At 36.6% G+C, this 22,322-nt stretch overlaps 1 protein-coding gene across 6 annotated transcripts in view; it reads left to right on the top strand.

Moving 5' to 3' along the window:
* CNKSR2 (connector enhancer of kinase suppressor of Ras 2) overlaps window positions 1-22,322 on the top strand; it is a 286,598-nt gene that overhangs the window by 58,139 nt on the left and 206,137 nt on the right. For all 6 annotated transcript variants that reach the window (XM_061407935.1, XM_061407936.1, XM_061407938.1 and 3 more), the window contains exons 2-3: window positions 2,862-3,025; window positions 14,234-14,436. In XM_061407935.1, coding sequence (XP_061263919.1) covers window positions 2,862-3,025; window positions 14,234-14,436 — 367 coding nt within the window. The remainder of the gene's footprint in view (window positions 1-2,861; window positions 3,026-14,233; window positions 14,437-22,322) is intronic.

Here is a 22,322-nt window from a genome sequence, read left to right as displayed (position 1 = left end):
CTTTGCGATTGGAATGACAACTGACCTTTTCTAGTCCATAGGTACTTAGTATATAGTTGCTAAAAGGAATGCTGGAAACATTATTCTCTGGTGTCGGTCTTTTATATCAGTCACTATGATAAAATGATATGAGAAGGAAATTTTTTTCAGTAAAAATTTTAGTATTTTCCATGTAATAAATTAAATTATATTCCGAAATTAATATTTTCCAAATATTGTATTGCCTGTAGTTCATTTATAATATTTGTAATTTTTATTTTTTTTCAATTTGCAGAATAAAATTGATATTGGTGGCATTACAATTGTATAAGTTTTAATATGTGTATAGATTTGCATTACCATATCACAGTTGGAGCACAAAACAGTTTAATCACCTCCAAAATCTCCCTCTTGCTGCTTTATGGTGATAGCCTCTTCATATACTCAGTATCTGGCAACTACTGATATCTTTTCTACTGCAATAGTTTCATCATTTTCATTATGTAATATAAATGGAATCTTGCAGTAAGCTCTTTCATATCAGTCATTTTCACTCAGCATAATACTCTTTGAGCTCCATTCAAGTTATTGTGTATGTCAGTTGTGGCTTTTTAATTGCTAAGTAGTATTCCATGGCATGGATGCTCCACTATTTGTTATTCTTGTTCACATTATTTCCCCTTTGTTAAATCAGATATTGCCTAACTTTTGTTGCAATTTAGAATTATTTAGTGGCATAAAGGGTTTTGAAGAAAACTTTCTTATTTTTTTGGTTGAATAAAATTAAATTTGAAAAGAGGAAAAAACAGAGCAAAGAGTAAATAACGCTTTTACTTACAAACTAAGAGTGATGGCCAGCTTATCTCTGAATTAAATCAAGAATTTAACATGGCTATATCATCTCACAACTATATGAGAGTTGTCAAAACAAAATTTAACTGCATGGGTTCTAGAGCAAAATCATGTGTCTAGATTTATTAGATAGTCTAGGTATCTGTAAAGTACCGTATATATTGATGTAGTTTGGTCAGTTTTCCGGTGATTAGAATACAGTATTTAGTTTTTATACTGGGATAGGTGGTGATACCTTTCACTGAGACGGTAATTACAGGAGACTCCTCTGGAGGGGAAAATGAGAAGTTGTGTTGTGGACGTGTTACAATATATAGATAATGTAAGTTTGGCATTCATGAGGGAAATCTGAAATGGATGTTTAAGATCTCAGATGGAAGTGGAAGACATGGATGTGGATGAGCTTCTTCAGTTAGAATGTAATGAGTGAGAGGTAAGGCAAGTAGAAAGGGGTCTTTGGAGCGTGCTGCTGCTAAGTCACTTCAGTCGTGTCTGACTCTGTGCGACCCCATAGACGGCAGCCCACCAGGCCCCGCGGTCCCTGGGATTCTCCAAGCAAGAACACTGGAGTGGATTGCCATTTCCTTCTCCAGTGCATGAAAATGAAAAGTGAAAGTGAAGTCGCTCAGTCGTGTCCGACTCTTAGCAACCCCGTGGACTGCAGCCTACTAGGCTCCTCCGTCCATGGGATTTTCCAGGCAAGAGTACTGGAGTGGGGTGCCATTGCCTTCTCCCCTCTGGAGTGTAGGGCAACAATATTTTAGGACAGTTGAACAAAGCATCCTGAAAGGGAACTGACAACAAATAGGCAAAGAGAACCAAGAAAGAGCAATGTACACACACCAGTAGAGGGTGAAAGAAAGAGTAGATAATATAGAGAGACTGCAGGTTAACTCAAGTTACTTTAAGGAAGTTTGAAATTTAGTGAAGACTGTGTGACCTGGTATACTAGACTACCGTACCAGGAACCAGGCAGTTTTTAGGATTATCTGTTCTTCTTTCAGTGGCTACGTAATTTCTGTTATGGAACTTTGCTTCCCTTTGCAAAGTTTTTCTAATCTTGTCTCTGCTTTCTCTTATAATATCTGCTCCATCATAATTTCAGCTGAGTTGTAGCCCATTATTACCTTTCATTTCCCGCCTTGACATATAATCAAGACCTTTTAGATATTGAGAATTACCTCACTTTCTTGGTATTTCTTACTTAAAAATCTTATTAGTCCAGTTCAACATTTATATCAAGTCGTTTCATAGGTTATTGAAGCCACTCAATCTGTAGCCTGGCCAATCACTTATTGAAGTGCCCTGAGTAATCTTGAAAACCATATTCATTGTGGATTTCTGCTTTTGGATCTGTAAATTGCAAATGATTGTAGATTAAAGAGTGCATTATAGGTGAGGAAATAAATGTGTAAGGGGTTTGGAAGGGAATAACAGACTAGTGGGAAACACTGCATCAAGGAAATCAAGGAAAGAATTTTGTTTTATTTTGTTTTTTAAGGTGACAGAGGTTTGAACATAGAAGTCAATAAAAAAGAAATGGGTTACTTCAACATTTAATTTTTTAATTGTTGAAGTTGTGTTAAGGTGGCAGAGGAAGATTGAATAGCCTTGTATTGAAACAATGATACCTCTCCCTCTGCGATGGAGTTAAAGAAGAAAGGAGGAGGGGGCAGAGATAAATTTGGAAGTAGGGGAATATGCCCATTAACACATTTTGTGAAACAGGCCACAAAGAGAATGCTAAGAAGAGAGGTAAAGATTTCCAGTAATTGCTGAGGAAAATTCAAATAGGAACCTAACAGCTAAGGATAGGAGGAAGTGATTATCCTCCCCCCTCCGCCACCCCCAGTGAAGCCCATATATAGGTTGAGAAAAGGTGGATGACTGAACTAGTCCAGAGCTGAAATGGACTCAATTTGTGACTTGGTAGGAGTTAATGCTTGCTTTATTGTAAAAATTTGTTTGGTTCCACTGGGTTTTTTTTGTTGTTGTTTTTCATTCTGGTCTTCAATATGTTTCTTCTGCAGGTCTTGATGACTGTTTGCAACAGTATATCAAGAATTTCGAGAGGGAGAAGATCAGTGGGGACCAGCTGCTGCGCATCACACATCAGGAGCTAGAGGATCTGGGAGTCAGCCGCATCGGCCATCAGGAGCTGATTTTGGAAGCGGTTGACCTTCTTTGTGCACTGGTAAGGGCATCATAGAACTGGTGGGAAGGGAAACTTTGCTTTTTCTCCCTGTTTTCTTTCCTTTTAAAATTTTTTCCTATAATTTTTTTTGTTTCTTCTTCTCCTTCTCTTTACAAAAATAATTTCAATGCAAGAAGAAAAAAAATCCCCTAATTATCAGTCAACTGGATGTGGTATTTTCCTCCTTCATTGTATATGATGTGTTATGCCATGCCAAATTACAAATTAAGGAGGCTTATTAACTCAATTTGTGGCATTTTATCTAGCTACTTGAAAAACTAAGAGCTCACCAAGGGAGTTTTCACAGCAGCACTTGGGATGTACAGTTGTATACAATCATTTATAAAGTTCATTTCCTTCTAAAAGCTTGATTTAGTATCCCAAATGTTAAAGTAATCCTATTTTAGAAAAAATCATCCTTAAAATAATCAATTATTTTAGTGTTGTTTGCATATATATCAATGAATATTGAATATTGTATTTATGTCTGCTTATGTATTGCTATAAGAGCAGTGCCTAGTCAAGGCAAGAGAAATCAATATCAAAATAATCCTGCAAGATTTTGATAGTACATTAGATATTCTGAGAGGAATATAGATTCCCCCCACCCCCCGTGTTAGCTAAAATGACACTAGCATGATTGGGGCTAGAACTACAATGAGAAAGAACATGAGTCTTGTAATAATATGGGACTGAAATTTGACTCAGTCAGTTAATGACATTTGTGGGCAAATCATTTCACCATTGCCTTAGTTCTTTTATTTAAAATAGAGATATTTTATTTAAACAAGAGATATTTTATTAAAAAAAAAAAAAGTGCTTCCTTGGTGGCTCAGCCACTAAAGAATCTACCTGCAATGTGGGAGACCTGGGTTGTAACCCTGAGTTGGGAAGATCCCCTAGAGAATGGAATAACTACCCATTCCAGTATTCTTGCCTGGAGAATTCCATGGACAAAGGAGCCTGGTGGGCTACAGTCCATGGGGTTGCAAAGAGTCAGACTCGACTGAGCAACTAACACTTTATGGGCTTCCCAGGTGGTGCTAGTGATAAAGAACCTCCCTGCCAATGCAGGAGATGTAAGAGACTCAGGTTTGATCCCTGAGTCGGGTAGATCCCCTGGAGGACAGCATGGCAAACAACTCCAGTATTCTTGCCTGGAGAATCCCATGGACAGAGGAGCCTGGCGGGCTACATACAGTCCATGGGATCACACAGAGTCGGACATGACTGAAGCAACTTAGCGCAATATCAACTACCTCTTGGTGGTGGTGTGAAAATGAGATAGTGTTTGAATAGCTCCTAATTCACTGCCTGGCACCCAGTCGACATTCAATAAGTTGTCGCTATTATTAAGATGATGATTAATAATAAATGTGTAGATAATTAAACATGATTCAAGCATCCATATACTCAGCACTGTATGTGTCAAGTGTAAAATCTAGTTCCTGCCATCTTGAAAAGTCTAGTGGAGGGAGAGTGACACACAAATAAGCATAAATAATAAAATTACTAAAATAAAAGCATGAGCTAAGTATTAGGGGACACAGAAATTTTGACTAAGATAAATGGGTTCATATTGCAAAAGATGTCATCTTTAACAGCCTACTGGAATATGAGCTTGTGTTTAAGAGGTAGAGAAACAGAGGGAAGTAATTTCCAGGTAGATAAAACGGCACATACACAGGCACACAGAATAAAGAGCATGCCTGGTACGTATGGAAAATGGTAAGCTATTTTCCCTCCACAAGTAAGCGGAAAGCAGTGGGCATAAAATTAGACTTTAAAAGATAGATCAGACTGTAGAGTACCTTAATATCCTGGTAAGAGATTTGTAGTTCTTAGTCTGGGCACTAGAGATCCATGCAAGAATGATCAAATACTTGCTTTAAAAAGGTAACTATGGTAGTGAAAAGGGTGGACTGGCCTGGACTGAAGATAGGGGAACAATTAGGAAATGTTTAAAATAATCCACTTAGGCTATGAGTATGGCTTGAACTGTGGATGTGCAACAGGAATAGAGTATACTGGTAAATAGGAGTGAGTGACATAAAAAAGGCTGAGAAAGATTCCATCCTTTTAGCTGCAGAGATAGAGTAGATTTTACAATAATGAAGATAGGCAATAGCAGCAAAAATAGATTTAGGTGGGAATATAAATTGAGTTTTATATTTGTTGAATTTGAGACATCTCTGGTTTATCCAGAAAGAGAGACTCCATCAGACAATTGAATTTATGAATTTGGAGCTGAGAAGTGACTGAGGACAGAGATTTGGGAGTCTCAAGGACATAGGGATTGAATCCATAGAGAGAGAGAGATCATTCAGGGAGGGTTTATAGACTTCAAAACCTTGACACTCCATCTGGGAAGGAAGGAGGGGAGGGAAGGGGAGAGGAGGCTGCAGAGGACTTGTCAGAGAAGCATGAAGACAACTATGAAAGAGTGGTCACAAAAGCAGTGGGAACTATTATTTCCATTAAGGAACATTAATAATGTCATCAAATTTCACAAAAAGCCAATAGAATAAGCAAAGAAAAGAGAACTGACTGAAAATATTTTTTAAAGAATCTGAAACCAGATTGGTTGAATAGTGCCTCCTACTTACACATTTCAATCTTAACATTAATTGTCCTTTTGTCAGAGACATGCCCTGATCACTCACTTCCTCACCCTGACCGGGTCTAAAATCATCCCCTCACTGTTCTTCTCTTTCTTAATCCTCATCTCATTTTGTAATTACATATTTATATTTATATATATATATATATATATATATATATTTTTTTTTTTTTTAGTTTAGTATCTGTTTCTTCTGCTAGACTATTAGCTATATGGGAAAAGTGCCATTGCTTATTGAACACCTAATATGTAGCACAAATGCCTGGCAGCAGTAAATGCTGAATAAACATTTTTTTGAAAGTGGCAATGAAAGAGACTTGACATATTTTTCACATGATAATTTAGAGATCCTCTTGTTTCCTTATTCCTGAGATAAGAAAATTAATTCAGACCAGAACACACACTTGCACTAATCAGATCGCAGAAATCATGCCTGAAATAAAAGCTAGTACTCAGGGTAAGGTAAGAGTCCACAGTGTTTTTGCATATTGGTTTCCATATCTGAGTCAAAATGGTCATCATAAAGGTATCATCTAAGTGACTCAGAGACGGGAATCTGACCTAGCAGTACCCTATCGTTATAACAGTAAAGTTGAGCATGTTAGAGCTTGAAATCTAGAGTGAATGTGTCATAAGCAGGTCTTCTCATAAATGAACCATTCACATGCTGAGTTCCAGTCTGTCACTTTGAATAAGAGAATGAGATTGGTCATTATGGTACTACCTACAAATCATCTAGACCTGTAGACTTTGGAGTTTGGCCCATGATAAACTCTGCTGACCTCAACTTACTTAAAATGATGGTATGAGAGATATAAACCACTGCCATGCAGTTCTGGGTTTAAGCACTCTAGTGTTGCATCATTTTCTTGGGGGGGAAAATGAAAACATTAAATTCATTCTTTCTATGTTTCTTCCTCAAAGAGGTCAAATGTTAAACTTCATTTTCACTGCTTCCTAATGGCTATACATCAGCAGCTTAAAAGTGGACATAGCTTACACTTTATGCAGTAGATGTTTTCCAGTAAATATAAAGCAAATATTTGAGCAATGAATCCAGATGTATTTCTCTATGACATTATAAAATCAGAAGGTGAGAGCCCTCCCCAGCAAGCTGAGTTGATTGCAACAGCAGTTGTGCTGTTGGGAACGGGAAACTATGTTTTGTCTCTTCAAATCTGTAATGTCTCTACTGACACTTCTACTTTTTCCTACATCTATTGTATTTATTTCTTCTTTTAACAATTATATATTCATGCTCATACAGTGCTACCACAGAGAATACAAAGATGAAAAAGGCATAGTCTGTGCTCTTAAAATGTCTATAGTCCAGTAAAGAGGACAAGAGTAGTTAAAAGATAATATAGATTTAAAACAAAAAAAATCCCAGGGGAAAGCAGAATTAGATGATAAACACTACTGAGGGATCCAGGAAATGTAAGTGGGATCTGTATTGGGACTTGCAGGATAAGTAGGTGTTTGCCAGATAAAAAAGCTGGAGAAAAGTTATCTAGGCAGAAAAATATGTGTAAAGACAGAATTGTGAAAGAGTTTGGGATGTTCAGAGAAAAGGAAGAATTTTGATTTAGCTGCTGAAGAGTGGGAAGTGATGGCAAGAACGGCACTTTGCACTTTGTGTCACATTATAAATCTTTGCTTTGGTTTTTTGGTCCTCAGTGTGCTTTCTGCCTGGTGCTGGACACACAGAGGATATTAAATGGATGCTAGCTTACTGAATGAAGTTCTCTACCTTTCTCCAGAGAACTGTATAATTTTTTTCTCTTGCCAATGCAGCCTCTGACTCTGAAATATAAGGAAGACACAGAGAAGTTACCAAATTTCATTGTTTCATTTAAGCAATGGAATATTTTTCTGCCTTGTTTTAAAATTAGTCCTGATGGGAAATAAATGTCATGGAAGCTAATGAAAATCAAAAGTATATTCAGTGACTTGTTCATTTATGTAACATAGATTTATTAAGCTCCATCTATATACTGTTTGTAAGGACTTCCCTGGTGGCTCAGATGATAAAGCGTCTGTCTACAATGCGGGAGACCCGGGTTCAATCACTGGGTTGGGAAGATCCCCTGGAGAAGGAAATGGCAACCCACTCCAGTACTATTGCCTGGAAAATCCCATGGACAGAGGAGCCTGGTAGGCTACAGTCCATGGGGTCGCAAAGAGTTGGATATGACTGAGCGACTTCACTTTCACTTTAATATACTGTTTGTACAATGTTATCTTAGAAAGAAAGAAGCTTTTCATGATTTGGAATTATATTAACTCTTTCAAGCTGTTATGCTATCATTTGATGTGCTTCAATAGAGAGCACCTTCTATTAACTAAAATAATAGAGCATATATATATAGTTTAATGTATAGTCCTCAATTTATGTTCTGACAATACAACTTGTATTGAGAAGTACAAGTGAATCATTTATGACAGGATAAGAACAGTTTTTATTTCATTCTTCATGTACTTTTAATGTAATAGGTATTTTGCATGAAAAATTTGATGTCACTTGCTAGGATTTGTTTCTTTGCAGCATAATTGCTTGGTTCATTCATCTCAAAATAATTTATTTCTGAAACTATTTGTTAAAGCAATCCTTTTAGGACTCACTTGTATTTATAAAGTATTATAAAACTTAAACATGTATTACATGATGCATTCAGATTAAGAGCTCTGAAGAAAATAGCATTGACATTGTAAAATGCATTGTACTAATATTTTCAGTTAAGTGTGTAGTGAGAATTTGCCACTAGTGAGGGTATAGCCAACTTGACTTTCTAAAATGTTGTTTCTTTCTTTCATGTGCTTTTCCATGCATATAGTTGAGAGAACAGTAGAAACTTAGCACCAGTTCTTTAAGACTAGACTGGCTATGTTGAATCCTTGTGGAGTCACACCTGATTCCTGGCATGAATGTTGTTGGCCACATAGGTAACATAGGATAAAGAAAATAGCAAAGTACATTTCATGTCCAAGCTTTTGTTTAATTGATTTAGTCCTTTCTATACCAATAGTAATGCCTAGTTGTCCCATGCGTATCCAGTAAAAGCAAGCCTGCAGTGAATAAACCTGCATTTTAAAAATGTCAGGACAGTAACTCTCACCTGCATACCTTTGGCCAAAACAAAGAGGCAGTTCATTTACTTGTTGCTTCTTTACATGGTAGGCTGGGGAGTGTGATTTACTGGTGACATAGTGAGTCAGAACAAACCATCCATTTTCATGAAGGAAAAGGCAAAATGGTATCTGTGTTGTCAGTAATTGATTTTGAGCTACTTAGAATTGAGTTCTAATATGATAAAAATTAACTTGCAGGATCAACTAACCCACCTCTTTTGTTAAAGTAGTATCACATCAGATCAGATCAGTCACTCAGTCGTGTCCAACTCTTTGCGACCCCATGAATCACAGCATGCCAGGCCTCCCTGTCCATCACCAACTCCCAGAGTTCACTGAGACTAATGTCCATTGAGTCAGTGATGCCATCCAGCCATCTCATCCTCTGTCGTCCCCTTCTCCTCCTGCCCCCAATCCATCCAAGAATCAGAGTCTTTTCCAATGAGTCAACCCTTCGCATGAGGTGGCCAAAGTACTGGAGTTTCAGCTTTAGCATCATTCCTTCCAAAGAAATCCCAGGGCTGATCTCCTTCAGAATGGACTGGTTGGATCTCCTTGCAGTCCAAGGGACTCTCAAGAGTCTTCTCCAACACCACAGTTCAAAAGCATCAATTCTTCAGCACTCAGCCTTCTTCACAGTCCAACTCTCACATGCATACATAACCACAGGAAAAACCATAGCCTTGACTAGACGAACCTTTATTGGCAAAGTAATGTCTCTGCTTTTGAACATGCTATCTAGGTTGGTCATAACTTTCCTTCCAAGGAGTAAGCGTCTTTTAATTTCATGGCTGCAGTCACCATCTGTAGTGATTTTGGAGCCCAGAAAAATAAAGTCTGACACTGTTTCCACTGTTTCCCCATCTATTTCCCATGAAGTGGTGGGACTGGATGCCATGATCTTCATTTTCTGAATGTTGAGCTTTAAGCCAACTTTTTCACTCTCCACTTTCACTTTCATCAAGAGGCTTTTGAGTTCCTCTTTACTTTCTGCCATAAGGTTGGTGTCATCTGCATATCTGAGGTTATTGATATTTCTCCCGGCAATCTTGATTCCAGCTTGTGTTTCTTCCAGCCCAGCGTTTCTCATGATGTACTCTGCATATAAGTTAAATAAGCAGGGTGACAATATGCAGCCTTGACGTACTCCTTTTCCTATTTGGAACCAGTCTGTTGTTCCATGTCCAGTTCTAACTGTTGCTTCCTGACCTGCATACAGATTTCTCAAGAGGCAGATCAGGTGGTCTGGTATTCCCATCTCTTTCAGAATTTTCCATAGTTTATTGTGATCCACACAGTCAAAAGCTTTGGCATAGTCAATAAAGCAGAAATAGATGTTTTTCTGGAACTCTCTTGCTTTTTCCGTGATCCAGCGGACGTTGGCATTTTGATCTCTGGTTCCTCTGCCTTTTCTAAAACCAGCTTGAACATCAGGAAGTTCACGGTTCACCTATTGCTGAAGCCTGGCTTGGAGAATTTTGAGCATTACTTTACTAGCGTGTGAGATGAGTGCAATTGTGCGGTAGTTTGAGCATTCTTTGGCATTGCCTTTCTTTGGGATTGGAATGACAACTGACCTTTTCCAGTCCTGTGGCCACTGCAGAGTTTTCCAAATTTGCTGGCATATTGAGTGTGGCACTTTCACAGCATCATCTTTCAGGATTTGGAATAGCTCCACTGAAATTCCATCACCTCCACTAGCTTTGTTCGTAGTGATGCTTTCTAAGGCCCACTTGACTTCACATTCCAGGATGTCTGGCTCTAGGTCAGTGATCACACCATCGTGATTATCTGGGTCGTGAAGATCTATTTTGTACAGTTCTTCTGTGTATTATTGCCATCTCTTCTTAGTATCTTCTGCTTCTGTTAGGTCCATACCATTTCTGTCCTTTATCGAGCTCATCTTTGCATGAAATGTTCCTTTGGTATCTCTGATTTTCTTGAAGAGATCCCTAGTCTTTCCCATTCTGTTGTTTTCCTCTATTTCTTTGCATTGATCGCTGAAGAAGGCTTTCTTATCTCTTCTTGCTATTCTTTGGAACTCTGCATTCAGATGTTTATATCTTTCCAAAGAATTGATGCTTTTGAACTGTGGTGTTGGAGAAGACTCTTGAGAGTCCCTTGGACTGCAAGGAGATCCAACCAGTCCATTCTGAAGGAGATCAGCCCTGGGATTTCTTTGGAAGGAATGATGCTAAAGCTGAAACTCTAGTACTTTGGCCACCTCATGAGAAGAGTTGACTCATTGGAAAAGACTCTGATGCTGGGAGGGATTGGGGGCAGACGGAGAAGGGGACGACAGAGGATGATAGACAGTGTTATATACAGATAAGCTGCTAAACTATTTTTATAGTCCTCTAGAATTTCTTAAATGCTTTTGAATTATTGGTTTAACTAGTAATAGTTCAACTAGTTATATTTGTTAACTAAAATAACTTTTAAGAATTTCCTTCTCCATCTTCTACTATGCATATTTTGTCTGTTCTTGCTACTGGGTTACTCTGTTTCCCACATTTTTTATCTGAATTTCCTTCATAAAGGGTATTTCTTTAGTAGGCTTCCAACTTAGAAGACCTCTGTATCTTACCAGATTTTGTCCAGAAGATTTTTGGATTATCTTAATTCTTGAGCTGTATTTTTTTTAAATGTAATACTATCTTAAAGTTTGAAAGCTTCAAAGTAGTTGTACTTTGCCTACAGATTTTTATTTATGAGAGAATCTGTATTCTTTTAAAATCACTTTTACCATTTCTAATAAAATATTTGAGATGATTGTATATAAGGAGATAGTTTAAATGGATCTTTTGTGGGCACTAATTGCTATAGAGTTCAAGTTATGTTACCAGATCGAATAGGTTCCTCATTTTTAAACTACTTAAATTTGAGCGTCTCTGAGCAAATGCAAATATTTTCTCATTAAAATGATTAATATACAGAAATGAAAACAGACACTGTTGTACTTCAGGGAAAATGCTTTAACACAGAGAAAAACTTCTGATAATATTTTCAAGTACTTCAGAAGTTTCATTTTAAGTTTAGTTGATATAATTTTTTTTTTAGTCATTAGAGTATCTGTTCTAAGAGGATTTTCTTCATAACATACAGACATGCTGGATAAAATCTCCTAAATGTCTCACAAATAATTCATGCTCAGATGCAATAGAATTTGAATAGAATGTTGTTTTATTTGTGTAAACCAAACCTTTTAACTTGACAAGACTATTGCAGTTCAAATTTAACAGTGAATATTTAATATATTATGTGTGTGTGTGTTTTGAATCTATGGCTCTAAAACGTTTCTTTTAGTAAAACTATAAATTTTCAGCAAAGAACAGTCAGATTTTTATCATTATTAAATCTTTAGTGGTAACATACATAAGTTGGTATTAATGTTTATGCGTCCAAATCCTCTTCCCACTCCCTTTTTTATTTCTTTCCTTAAATTACCATAGAAAAAAATAAACCTAAATTTCATGTAAACTTAGGTACGCAATAATTGTTGACTTGATAATAGAGCTAAATCTGTTGTTATATTTGCTTCCCTTTTTCATTTTCCCTATTACTTTCTTCCATTTTGCTTCATTTGTTTCTCCTACCCTGCATGAACAGGAACAGATTAGTAGTGCAAAGGAGTGAGTGTAGAGGTATTCTCTCATAGGTGGCCTGGTAACTTACAGTCCCATTCTGATTTCTGTCTGCTCTAAGCTCTGAGCTCTTCAAAGCAAATCAAAAAGTCTCCCTCACTTTACTTAACTGTAAAAGGAAAGGCTAAATCAAAGTTAGAATTTGTTTGTGCCTCAGAGACTATCTAACATTCTTCAACTTTCATGATTTTCTATGTTAATAATACTTTTAATTTTACACATGAAAATAGTGTACATGTTGCCAAGTAGTTTGATCAAGGTCATCCTCTGATCAGGTTAACCGGCCTTTCTTAGAAGTGTTTTACAACTCACAATTACCTGTTTTAAAATTTAGTTGTAACTTGAGAAATCTTTCGCTGAAGTTTATTTGAGAGGATCCTACAATATGTCCCCATTGAATATGGTTTAAAAAAATTATTTGTATTTATTCATAGAAATCCTTCTTGGAATATTTGGGGTGAGATACTATATATTACTGTGGGCTCACCAGGTGGTGCTAGTGGTAAAGAACCCACCTGACAATGCAGGAGACATAAGAGATGCTCGTTTGATCCCTGGGTTGGGAAGATTCCCTGGAAGAGGGCATGGCAACTCACTCCAGTAGTCTTGCCTGCCTGGAGAATCCCATGGACAGAGCAGCCTGGCAGGCTACAGTCCATAGGGTTGCAAAGAATCTGACACGACTGAAGTGACTTAGCACACATGCACTGTATATTACTAGAAATTGAAAACTGAGACCAAGGAAAAGAAGAACAATTATACTTACAAAAAAGTCATTATGATTTCTTTAGATGTGATTCATACTTGACTGAGCTAATGCAACCATGACAAAATTAAAAGTTTAGTTTTAAAATTTGTATTATAAAAAGGAGAAAGTGTATTGGTTCCCTAAGGATGCAGAGGTTTACTATGTATACCATATCATAAAAGAAACTTCCTATGTGAGTCATTATGAAGAGGACACAGAAGGAAAGTTATATTGTATATGATGTATTTTATTGTTGGGTTGTACTTACTTTGCTCGTTTTGGGGAAACATAATTTTTCCTACTGTCTACTTTCATGACTATCAGTTCAGTTCAGTTCAGTCGCTTAGTCGTGTCCGACTCCTTGCGACCCCATGAATCGCAGCACGCCAGGCCTCCCTGTCCATCACAAACTCCCGGAGTTCACTCAGACTCACGTCCATCGAGTCAGTGATGCCATCCAGCCATCTCATCCTCTGTCGTCCCCTTCTCTTCCTGCCCCCAATCCCTCCCAGCATCAGGGTCTTTTCCAGTGAGTCAACACTTCTCATGAGGTGGCCAAAGTACTGGAGTTTCAGCTTCAGTATCAGTCCTTCCAAAGAACACCCAGGACTGATCCCCTTTAGAATGGACTTGTTGGATCTCCTTGCAGTCCAAGGGACTCTCAAGAGTCTTCATGACTATACATATGCTAATAGAATAGATAATCAAAAATAATTGTTGATAATTATGAATTTCACAAGTAAATGAACTTAGGTTTGCTTAAAAAAGAAACTGCTTATGAGTCCTTATAATTTTTCTGTCTTGGGTGCCTTAGTTCCAAGATACTATGCCCTCATCTCTCCATGTTCATGTTAGTACTTACACATTTTATTGTAATTTGTTTATCTGATGTTTCCTCAAATCCTCATTTGACTATGAATTCTGCTAGGCCAGGAATCCTATCTTATTCATGTTTAACTCTTAATACTTGTTCCATTGCCTGTACATATAGTAAAGTACTCAGTAAATGTTGACTGAATAAAATATTGATTGTAAGTATATTTGTTTTCTCTCTTTTTATAATTCAGAATTATGGCTTGGAAACAGAAAATCTAAAAACTCTTTCTCACAAGTTGAATGCATCTGCCAAAAATCTACAGAACTTTATAACAGGGAGGAGAAGGAGTGGCCATTATGATGGGAGAACCAGTCGAAAATTGCCAAATGACTTTCTGACTTCAGTTGTGGATCTGATTGGAGCAGCCAAGAGTCTGCTTGCTTGGTTGGACAGGTAAAACCTTTTACATGTTTCATAAGTTATCCTCTTCAGACATCAGTTTGAATATAACATTATTTCATTTTCTTGTGAAAAGATTGCTTATTGATAAATTGATAAGTAGAGGAATATTAAGTAAAAAATATCTAATTATGATTTACCACAATATAGGCATTGTGATACTAATTATTTGCAAAATTTTATATTTGCAAGATTTTATATTCAACTGACTAGCTAATCAGTCATTAGTTCCTGACAGTTTTAAAATACATTTTCTGCTTTATAAGCAAAATCATTTTTGGCTATCACAAGATTTGTAATACTGCCTTGCTTTGTCTCCTGATTTTCTATGTGCTTTTCATTCATTGGTCATATTTAAAGAAGCAAACATCAACATTCTATTTATTGTTTTAAACAGGTAATTAGACACTGACATTTTCATAGTGTGCATTGTATGTCTCATTACGTTTGCTTTATCCATTCTATATTATTATTCACATTGCACAGTCAATTTTGGATATTACAGACACAATTTTGGTCCTTTTTTTGCTAGTTTAGTTAATTTCATTTGTTTTGAACACATAAAATAACATAAAAGTTTTCATAATATAAAATAAAAAGGTTGTTAAAATTATATATGTGATTAAACATTTTAATTGTGAAACATTACAAGTATTAAAACTAAAGTTTTCGTTTTTGAAAATTTTTTCTGAGGGACATAAGAATGTTAGTTGCTCAAACTCTTAGTGACCCCATGGACTATAATCCACCAGGATGTATACTATGTTATAATGGTTAAATAATCAAAAAAATATTTTGTCTGAGAAACTCTGATATATAGAAGTTTACTAGAATTTTTTCTTGAATAAATGTCAGTAGGATTTCCATACATGTACAGATATATATGAGCTTTCCTGGTGGCTCAGTGGTAAAGATTCCACCTGCCAATGCAGGAGATGCAAGAGACGTGGGTTTGATCCTGGGTTTGGGAAGATCCCTTAAAGAAGGAAATGGTAACCCACTCCAGTGTTCTTGCCTGGAAGATTCCATGGATAGAGGAGCCCAGCTAGCTACAGTCCATGGGGTCATAAAGAGTCAGACATGACTTAGCGACTGATCACGCATGCACATATGTATATACATATATACACAGTGACTCTTGAATAGCATGGGTTTGGAGTGCATGGGTCTACTTAAATATAGTTGTTTGTTTGTTTCAATCAATATTCATTACAGTACTACACGTCATAATCGTCCGTTGAATGAGTCTGTGAATATGGGCTGAGTATAAAGTTACACATGAATTTTCAACTGTGCAGGGTTGAGACTCCTAACCCTCTTGTTGTTTGAAGTTCAACTGTATTATATTTTTTCCTTTTTTTAAACTATAATACTTTATATTAAAAATAAAGTGTTTTTATGTCTAAGGTAAAAGTTAAGATAATTTTACTTATTTCTATAATATCTAAGTTTATATATATATATTACTAATAATATATCACGAAGTTGAAAGTGTTAGTCTCTTAGTCGTGTCTGACTCTTTGAAGCCCCATGGACTGGAGCCCACCAGGCTTCTCTGTGCATGGAATTCTCTAGGCAAGAATATTGGAGTGGGTTGCCATTCCCTTCTCCAAACATATAACATGATAATACTAAATCCAGATCTGAACAGTAGGCTGTATATTGTTAGCTTTTTGGATAATTAATTGGTAGACAGCATATTTCTCTTATGACACCATTAAATTCTTTAAATTGTTTAACCCACATTTATCAATTGTATGAATTGTCATTTAAACATAGATTCTATAAGTTGTATAATGATCAATAAGTAAATATATTTAAACTATAGCTTATCCTTAAGTAATGTAATATACTTGTTTCAAGAAGCTTCTCAGTAATTGGGAAACTTACAGAAAATATATTTGATTTTTAGTTATATCTTCTTATATCACCTATCCTATATTATAAATTTGTGAAGCCTTTATATTTTATTCAGTAAATTTCATTATTTTCTTTTTACATTAGTACTTATGAAATAAATAAATAGAATGATTAGAGAATGTGTTTACTTCTTAATGGCAGGTAATGTTTATAAAGTCACATAATGGCTTCTAGAACATTATATAATAATTTCTGAAATTCCATTGTATTATATAATTTATTATGGTTGCATTATTTGTATCATCTAAGACCACATCCTTAGTAAATGCTAGTTTATCTGCAAACATACATGAGCATACACACACACATACATAGCAATTTATACAATCAGTGGTGTTTTGTGTTGTTTCATAGGAAAAAAAAATGTGAGAAAAAGCTTGAAGGAAATAAATTAATTCATCTGTTAGGCTTCCATTGCTGCAAAGGTTCTCATAATCCTTATTTTGAATTATATAATACTACAGTGATAATTAAATCAAAGGCCATTTAACATTTTGGCCATAAAAATGAAATATATACTTTGAAGAAACAAAGAGACAACTTTGTGATAACCTCAAAAATCTTCTGACTAGACTATAAATTGAAAAAAGAAACTTAAGTTTATATTTTGAAGATTTTTCTGAGGAAAGTTTAGCTCCAGGCTGGCTTGCCTATAATGATTATGCTTTAACAGATTAAGTTTTAAAAGGGAAAGAAGAAGAACAAAAATAATTCTTTGTCATTTTAAGGTATTTGGTCTTTATGCTGAAGGCATATAGGGAGCTGTTTAGAATCACTGTTGTTTTCAGACCTGTGAATTTGGATGATGACTTGGGCTATAGTGTTGGGAAATATTAGGTGAAGAATAAGGCTAAAAGAAGTGAAACCAGTTAAGAGGTTGTTTTAGGAGTATTTGTCCCTTGTTATCTGCCCAGGAGTTAGTTCCAGGACCCCTCAGATACCAAAATTCGAGGATTCTCAAGTCCCTTATATAAAATGACATAGTATTTGTATAAAACCTATGCACATCCTCCTTTATGTTTTAAATCATTGGTAGATTACTTATAATACCTAATACATGCTATGTACATAACTGCCCTTGTGCAACAAACTCAAATTTTACTCTTTGGAGCTCTCTGCAATCTTTTTTTCCCAAATATTTTGAATCAAGTTTGGCTGCACCCATAGATATGGAACTTGCCAATATGGAGTGCCAACTCTAATCATGCTGTTGCTACTATTAGTGATTCTGATACTACCAGCTACATTCACTTAAAGCAAACCTAGGAGAGTTGTCTTCATTTTGCAGATAGGAAAAATACAACATTCAGAGGCAAAAGTTAAGTTAAAAACCAAATAGGAAGTAAGTGGTGGAGCCAGGATTCATTCCAGTCATCTGACCACAGAGTTGATTCTCTGCACTGCTTGCTATTGACTGAGATATTTAATTGGAGAAGCAGGAATGGGGATAGAAGAATATTAGAGACAGATATAGAGACTAAGGAAAAGGGAGACATCTAGGGTGAATAAAGGTATCTGACTTGGCTCATCCAGTGGATGGTGAAGCCATTATCAAAATAGGAGGAACGAGTTATGGTGGAGGACAAGTGCTGAGTGTTGGCCATGATTGTGAAAAGTTCTTTAGAATATTGCTACTCAGAAAAGATACATGGTGGATAGAGATTTGGGAATCATTAAAATATGGGTGATAGTCCTAAATATATTAATATGGTGGTGTAAGGAGATTTTTGCACAAGCTGGAATCAAGATTGCCGGGAAAAATATCAATAACCTCAGATATGCAGATGACACCACCCTTATGGCAGAAAGTGAAGAGGAACTCAAAAGCCTCTTGATGAAAGTGAAAGAGCAGAGTGAAAAAGTTGGCTTAAAGCTCAACATTCAGAAAACTAAGATCACGGCATCTGGTCCCATCATTTCATAGGTAATAGATGGGGAAACAGTGGAAACAGTGTCAGACTTTATTTTGGGGGCTCCAAAATCACTGCAGATGGTGATTGCAGCCATGAAATTAAAAGACACTCACTCCTTGGAAGGAAAGTTATGACCAACCTAGATAGCATATTCAAAAGCAGAGACATGACTTTGCTGACAAAGGTCCATCTAGTCAAGGCTATGGTTTTTCCAGTAGTCATGTATGGATGTGAGTTGGACTGTGAAGAAAGCTGAGCACCTAAGAATTGATGCTTTTGAACTGTGGTGTTGGAGAAGACTCTTGAGAGTCCCTTGGACTGCAAGGAGATCCAACCAGTCCATTCTGAAGGAGATCAGTCCTGGGTGTTCTTTGGAAAAAATGATGCAAAAGCTGAAACTCTAGTACTTTGGCCACCTCATGTGAAGAGTTGACTCATTGGAAAAGACTCTGATGCTGGGAGGGATTGGGGGCAGGAGGAGAAGGGGATGACAGAGGATGAGCTGGATAGCATCACCGACTCGATGGAGGTGAGTTTGAGTGAACTCTGGGAGTTGGTGATGGACAGGGAGGCCTAGCATGGTACGATTCATGGGGTCGCAGAGTCGGACACAACTGAGCGACTGAACTGAACTGAAGGTGATTTTTAGAATGAATTCCTCTTTTTCTGTTATATTTGTTTTCCATAACACTTAAACCCTTCTAACATTCTATATAATTTGCCTATGTGTTAGTCTTGTTTTTATCTGACAACTCTATACATGATGTATGCTTCAAGAGAGCAGGGATTTTCATCTGCTTTGTTCACTGCAGTCACAGTTATCTGGAAGAGTTCTTGGCCTATAGTAGGTACTCAATGAAGTTTTTTTGAGTGAACGAAGCGAACTGAGATAAGGAATGACTGCTGCAGACCACCACCAATTGAAGGATGATTAGAAGTTCAGCTTATGGGGAAAAAATAAGAAGGTATAACCAGAGACTCCATAGGCTAGAATTTGTTGAGAGTGGTGTCATGGGAGCAAAAGGAGGAAAGAGTTTTTTTGGTATATTTGGGGAGAGGGAGTGTTGATATTTTTGTATTTTTCCTAACTTTATTGAGATACAAGTGATGTATAACATTGTATAAGTTTAAGCTGTACAATGTGATGATTTGATACACATACATGTTGCAAAATGCTTACCACAATAAGATTAGTTAATATAATTTATAAGCTCACATAATTACCTTTTTTGTGTATGTGGTGAGAACGTTTAAGATGGGAATAAAGAGTTTTAGGGAAAAAGTGAAGTGGTTGATAAGGTCAAATGCTGCTGACAGTTTAGGCAGGGTAAGACTGAAAGTATGTGGTAAATTAGGGAATCAGGATATATATAATCTTACAAGCAACAGTTTAGTCTTTTTATTTAGAATTAATGAAAGCTGGAATTCATGGGTTGATTGTGAGTTAAATGTAAGTGATAACTCTGAAGAAATTTTTCTGCGAAATGGTTAGTAGTTCAGGATAGTTTTGCATAATATCAGACTTTGACTTTTCATAGACTCAAGTCTTTTAGAGGTATTGGCAAGGAGGAAAGGCAAATGATGAGTGCAAGAAGGAAATGCCAACCCACTCCAGTATTCTTGGCTGGGAAGTCCTGTGGATAGAGGAGCCTGGTGGTCTGTAATCCTTGGGGTCACAAAAGAGTCAGACATGATGTAGCAACTAAACAACTTCTGTATTTGGGAACTTGACTTTGCTTCTCCACTGCCATAAAAGTAAAGTGAAAAGTGAAAGTCGCTCAGTCACGTCCAACTCTTCGCGACCCCATGAATAATAGCCTGCCAGACTCCTCTGTCTATGGAATTCTTCAGGCAAGAACACTGGAGTGGATAGCATTTCCCTTCTTCATGGGATCTTCCCAATCCAGGGATCAAACCCAGGTCTCCCGCATTGTAGGTAGATTCTTCACCATCTGAGCCACCAGGGAAGCCCAATACAAATTTTGAAAGGTTCCAAAGTCAAATATAAATGTAATAGGATTTTATCTGTAACTGTGCCAGGTAAAATATTTACACTGTTTGTTTTCCTGACAAGTAGCCCAGGAAAGTTTTCCTGACTTTTTTTTTTTTTCTTTTAAATTTTATTTTATTTTTAAACTTTACATAATTGTATTAGTTTTTCCAAATATCAAAATGAATCCGCCACAGGCATACATGTGTTCCCCATCCTGAACCCTCCTCCCTCCTCCCTCCCCACACCATCCCTCTGGGTCGTCCCAGTGCACCAGCCCCAAGCATCCAGTATCGCACATCGAACCTGGACTGGCAACTCGTTTCTTACATGATATTCTACATGTTTCAATGTCACTCTCCCAAATCTTCCCACCCTCTCCCTCTCCCACAGAGTCCATAAGACTGTTCCATACATCAGTGTTTCTTTTGCTATCTCGTACACCAGGTTATTGTTACCATCTTTCTAAATTCCATATATATGCGTTAGTATACTGTATTTATGTTTTTCCTTCTGGCTTACTTCACTCTGTATAATAGGCTCCAGTTTCATCCACCTCATTAGAACTGATTCAAATGTATTCTTTTTAATGGCTGAGTAATACTCCATTGTGTATATGTACCACTGCTTTCTTATCCATTCATCTGCTGATGGACATCTAGGTTGCTTCCATGTCCTGGCTATTATAAACAGTGCTGCGATGAACATTGGGGTACACGTGTCTCTTTCCCTTCTGGTTTCCTCAGTGTGTATGCCCAGCAGTGGGATTGCTGGATCATAAGGCAGTTCTATTTCCAGTTTTTTAAGGAATCTCCACACTGTTCTCCATAGTGGCTGTACTAGTTTGCATTCCCACCAACAGTGTAAGAGGGTTCCCTTTTCTCCACACCCTCTCCAGCATTTATTATTTGTAGACTTTTGGATCGTAGCCATTCTGACTGGTGTGAAATGGTACCTCATAGTGGTTTTGATTTGCATTTCTCTGATAATGAGTGATGTTGAGCATCTTTTCATGTGTTTGTTAGCCATCTGTATGTCTTCTTTGGAGAAATGTCTATTTAGTTCTTTGGCCCATTTTTTGATTGGATCATTTATTTTTCTAGAGTTGAGCTGTAGGAGTTGCTTGTATATTTTTGAGATTAGTTGTTTGTCAGTTGCTTCATTTGCAATTATTTTCTCCCATTCTGAAGCCTGACTTTTATTAGAGATTGTTAACAGATGTGTATTTAGGTTATATTTTTATTCCTTTCAAAGAAAAAATGTCTTCTAGGTAGTAGCTAGAGCACAACACAACACTCCACATGTCCTCTTGTTTCAGGGTATCCTACAAACTACACCAAAAGCTAGACACATTAATCAACACTAGAAAAGCCAAAAGAGCCGTATTCTCCATGACTGCTGTTGTGAATCCCTGCCAAAACTCATCATGAAATAGTATAAAAGACCGAGGGGCTAATAAGAAAGAGATGAGTTTCAGTTCTGCCTAATATTGAACCTTAACCTATGTTTTTCTTTCTAGAATAAGGATGTAAGATGTGGAGAATTTGAAGTTCTCTTATAAGCACTAATAGTCTGTAAATCATTGACCTTGTTCACCAAAGTGATATGAAAAATATATTCATCTTATTTCCCTTTACATAATTTGAAAGAACAAAATACTAACAAAATTTGTTAGTGATTTGTAAAATCATGATTTAACTATCTCTTCTCTGATTTAGTTCATATTAAGTTCTAGACCCAAACTGATCTGTTTTTGTGCTTTGTTTATATAAGGTAAGAATGTATCTTGTCTTTTTTATTTTCGTTTTGAAGAATTTAGAGCTTAAGTACTTAATTATTAAAGTTCCATCGAAATTATATTGACTTGTCATTGTAGATTAATTTGGAGGGTTTGAAATGGTCACTGCAATCAAATACTGCCAAGCATTGGACTTTAAACTTGGTTTATTCCTCTGATATATATAATGCTCTGGTTGAAAAATAAATTCTCTCAGTTGAGTATGGTTATTTTGATGCTAAGCAACTGGCTTAATTTTTAAAATTTGACTTTTGGCATT

Source organism: Bos javanicus, chromosome X (genome assembly GCF_032452875.1).
Source record: "Bos javanicus breed banteng chromosome X, ARS-OSU_banteng_1.0, whole genome shotgun sequence".
Taxonomy (NCBI): Eukaryota; Metazoa; Chordata; class Mammalia; order Artiodactyla; family Bovidae; genus Bos; species Bos javanicus.
Note: the sequence above shows the minus strand (reverse complement) of the source record. Positions and strands in the feature narration are given on the sequence as shown.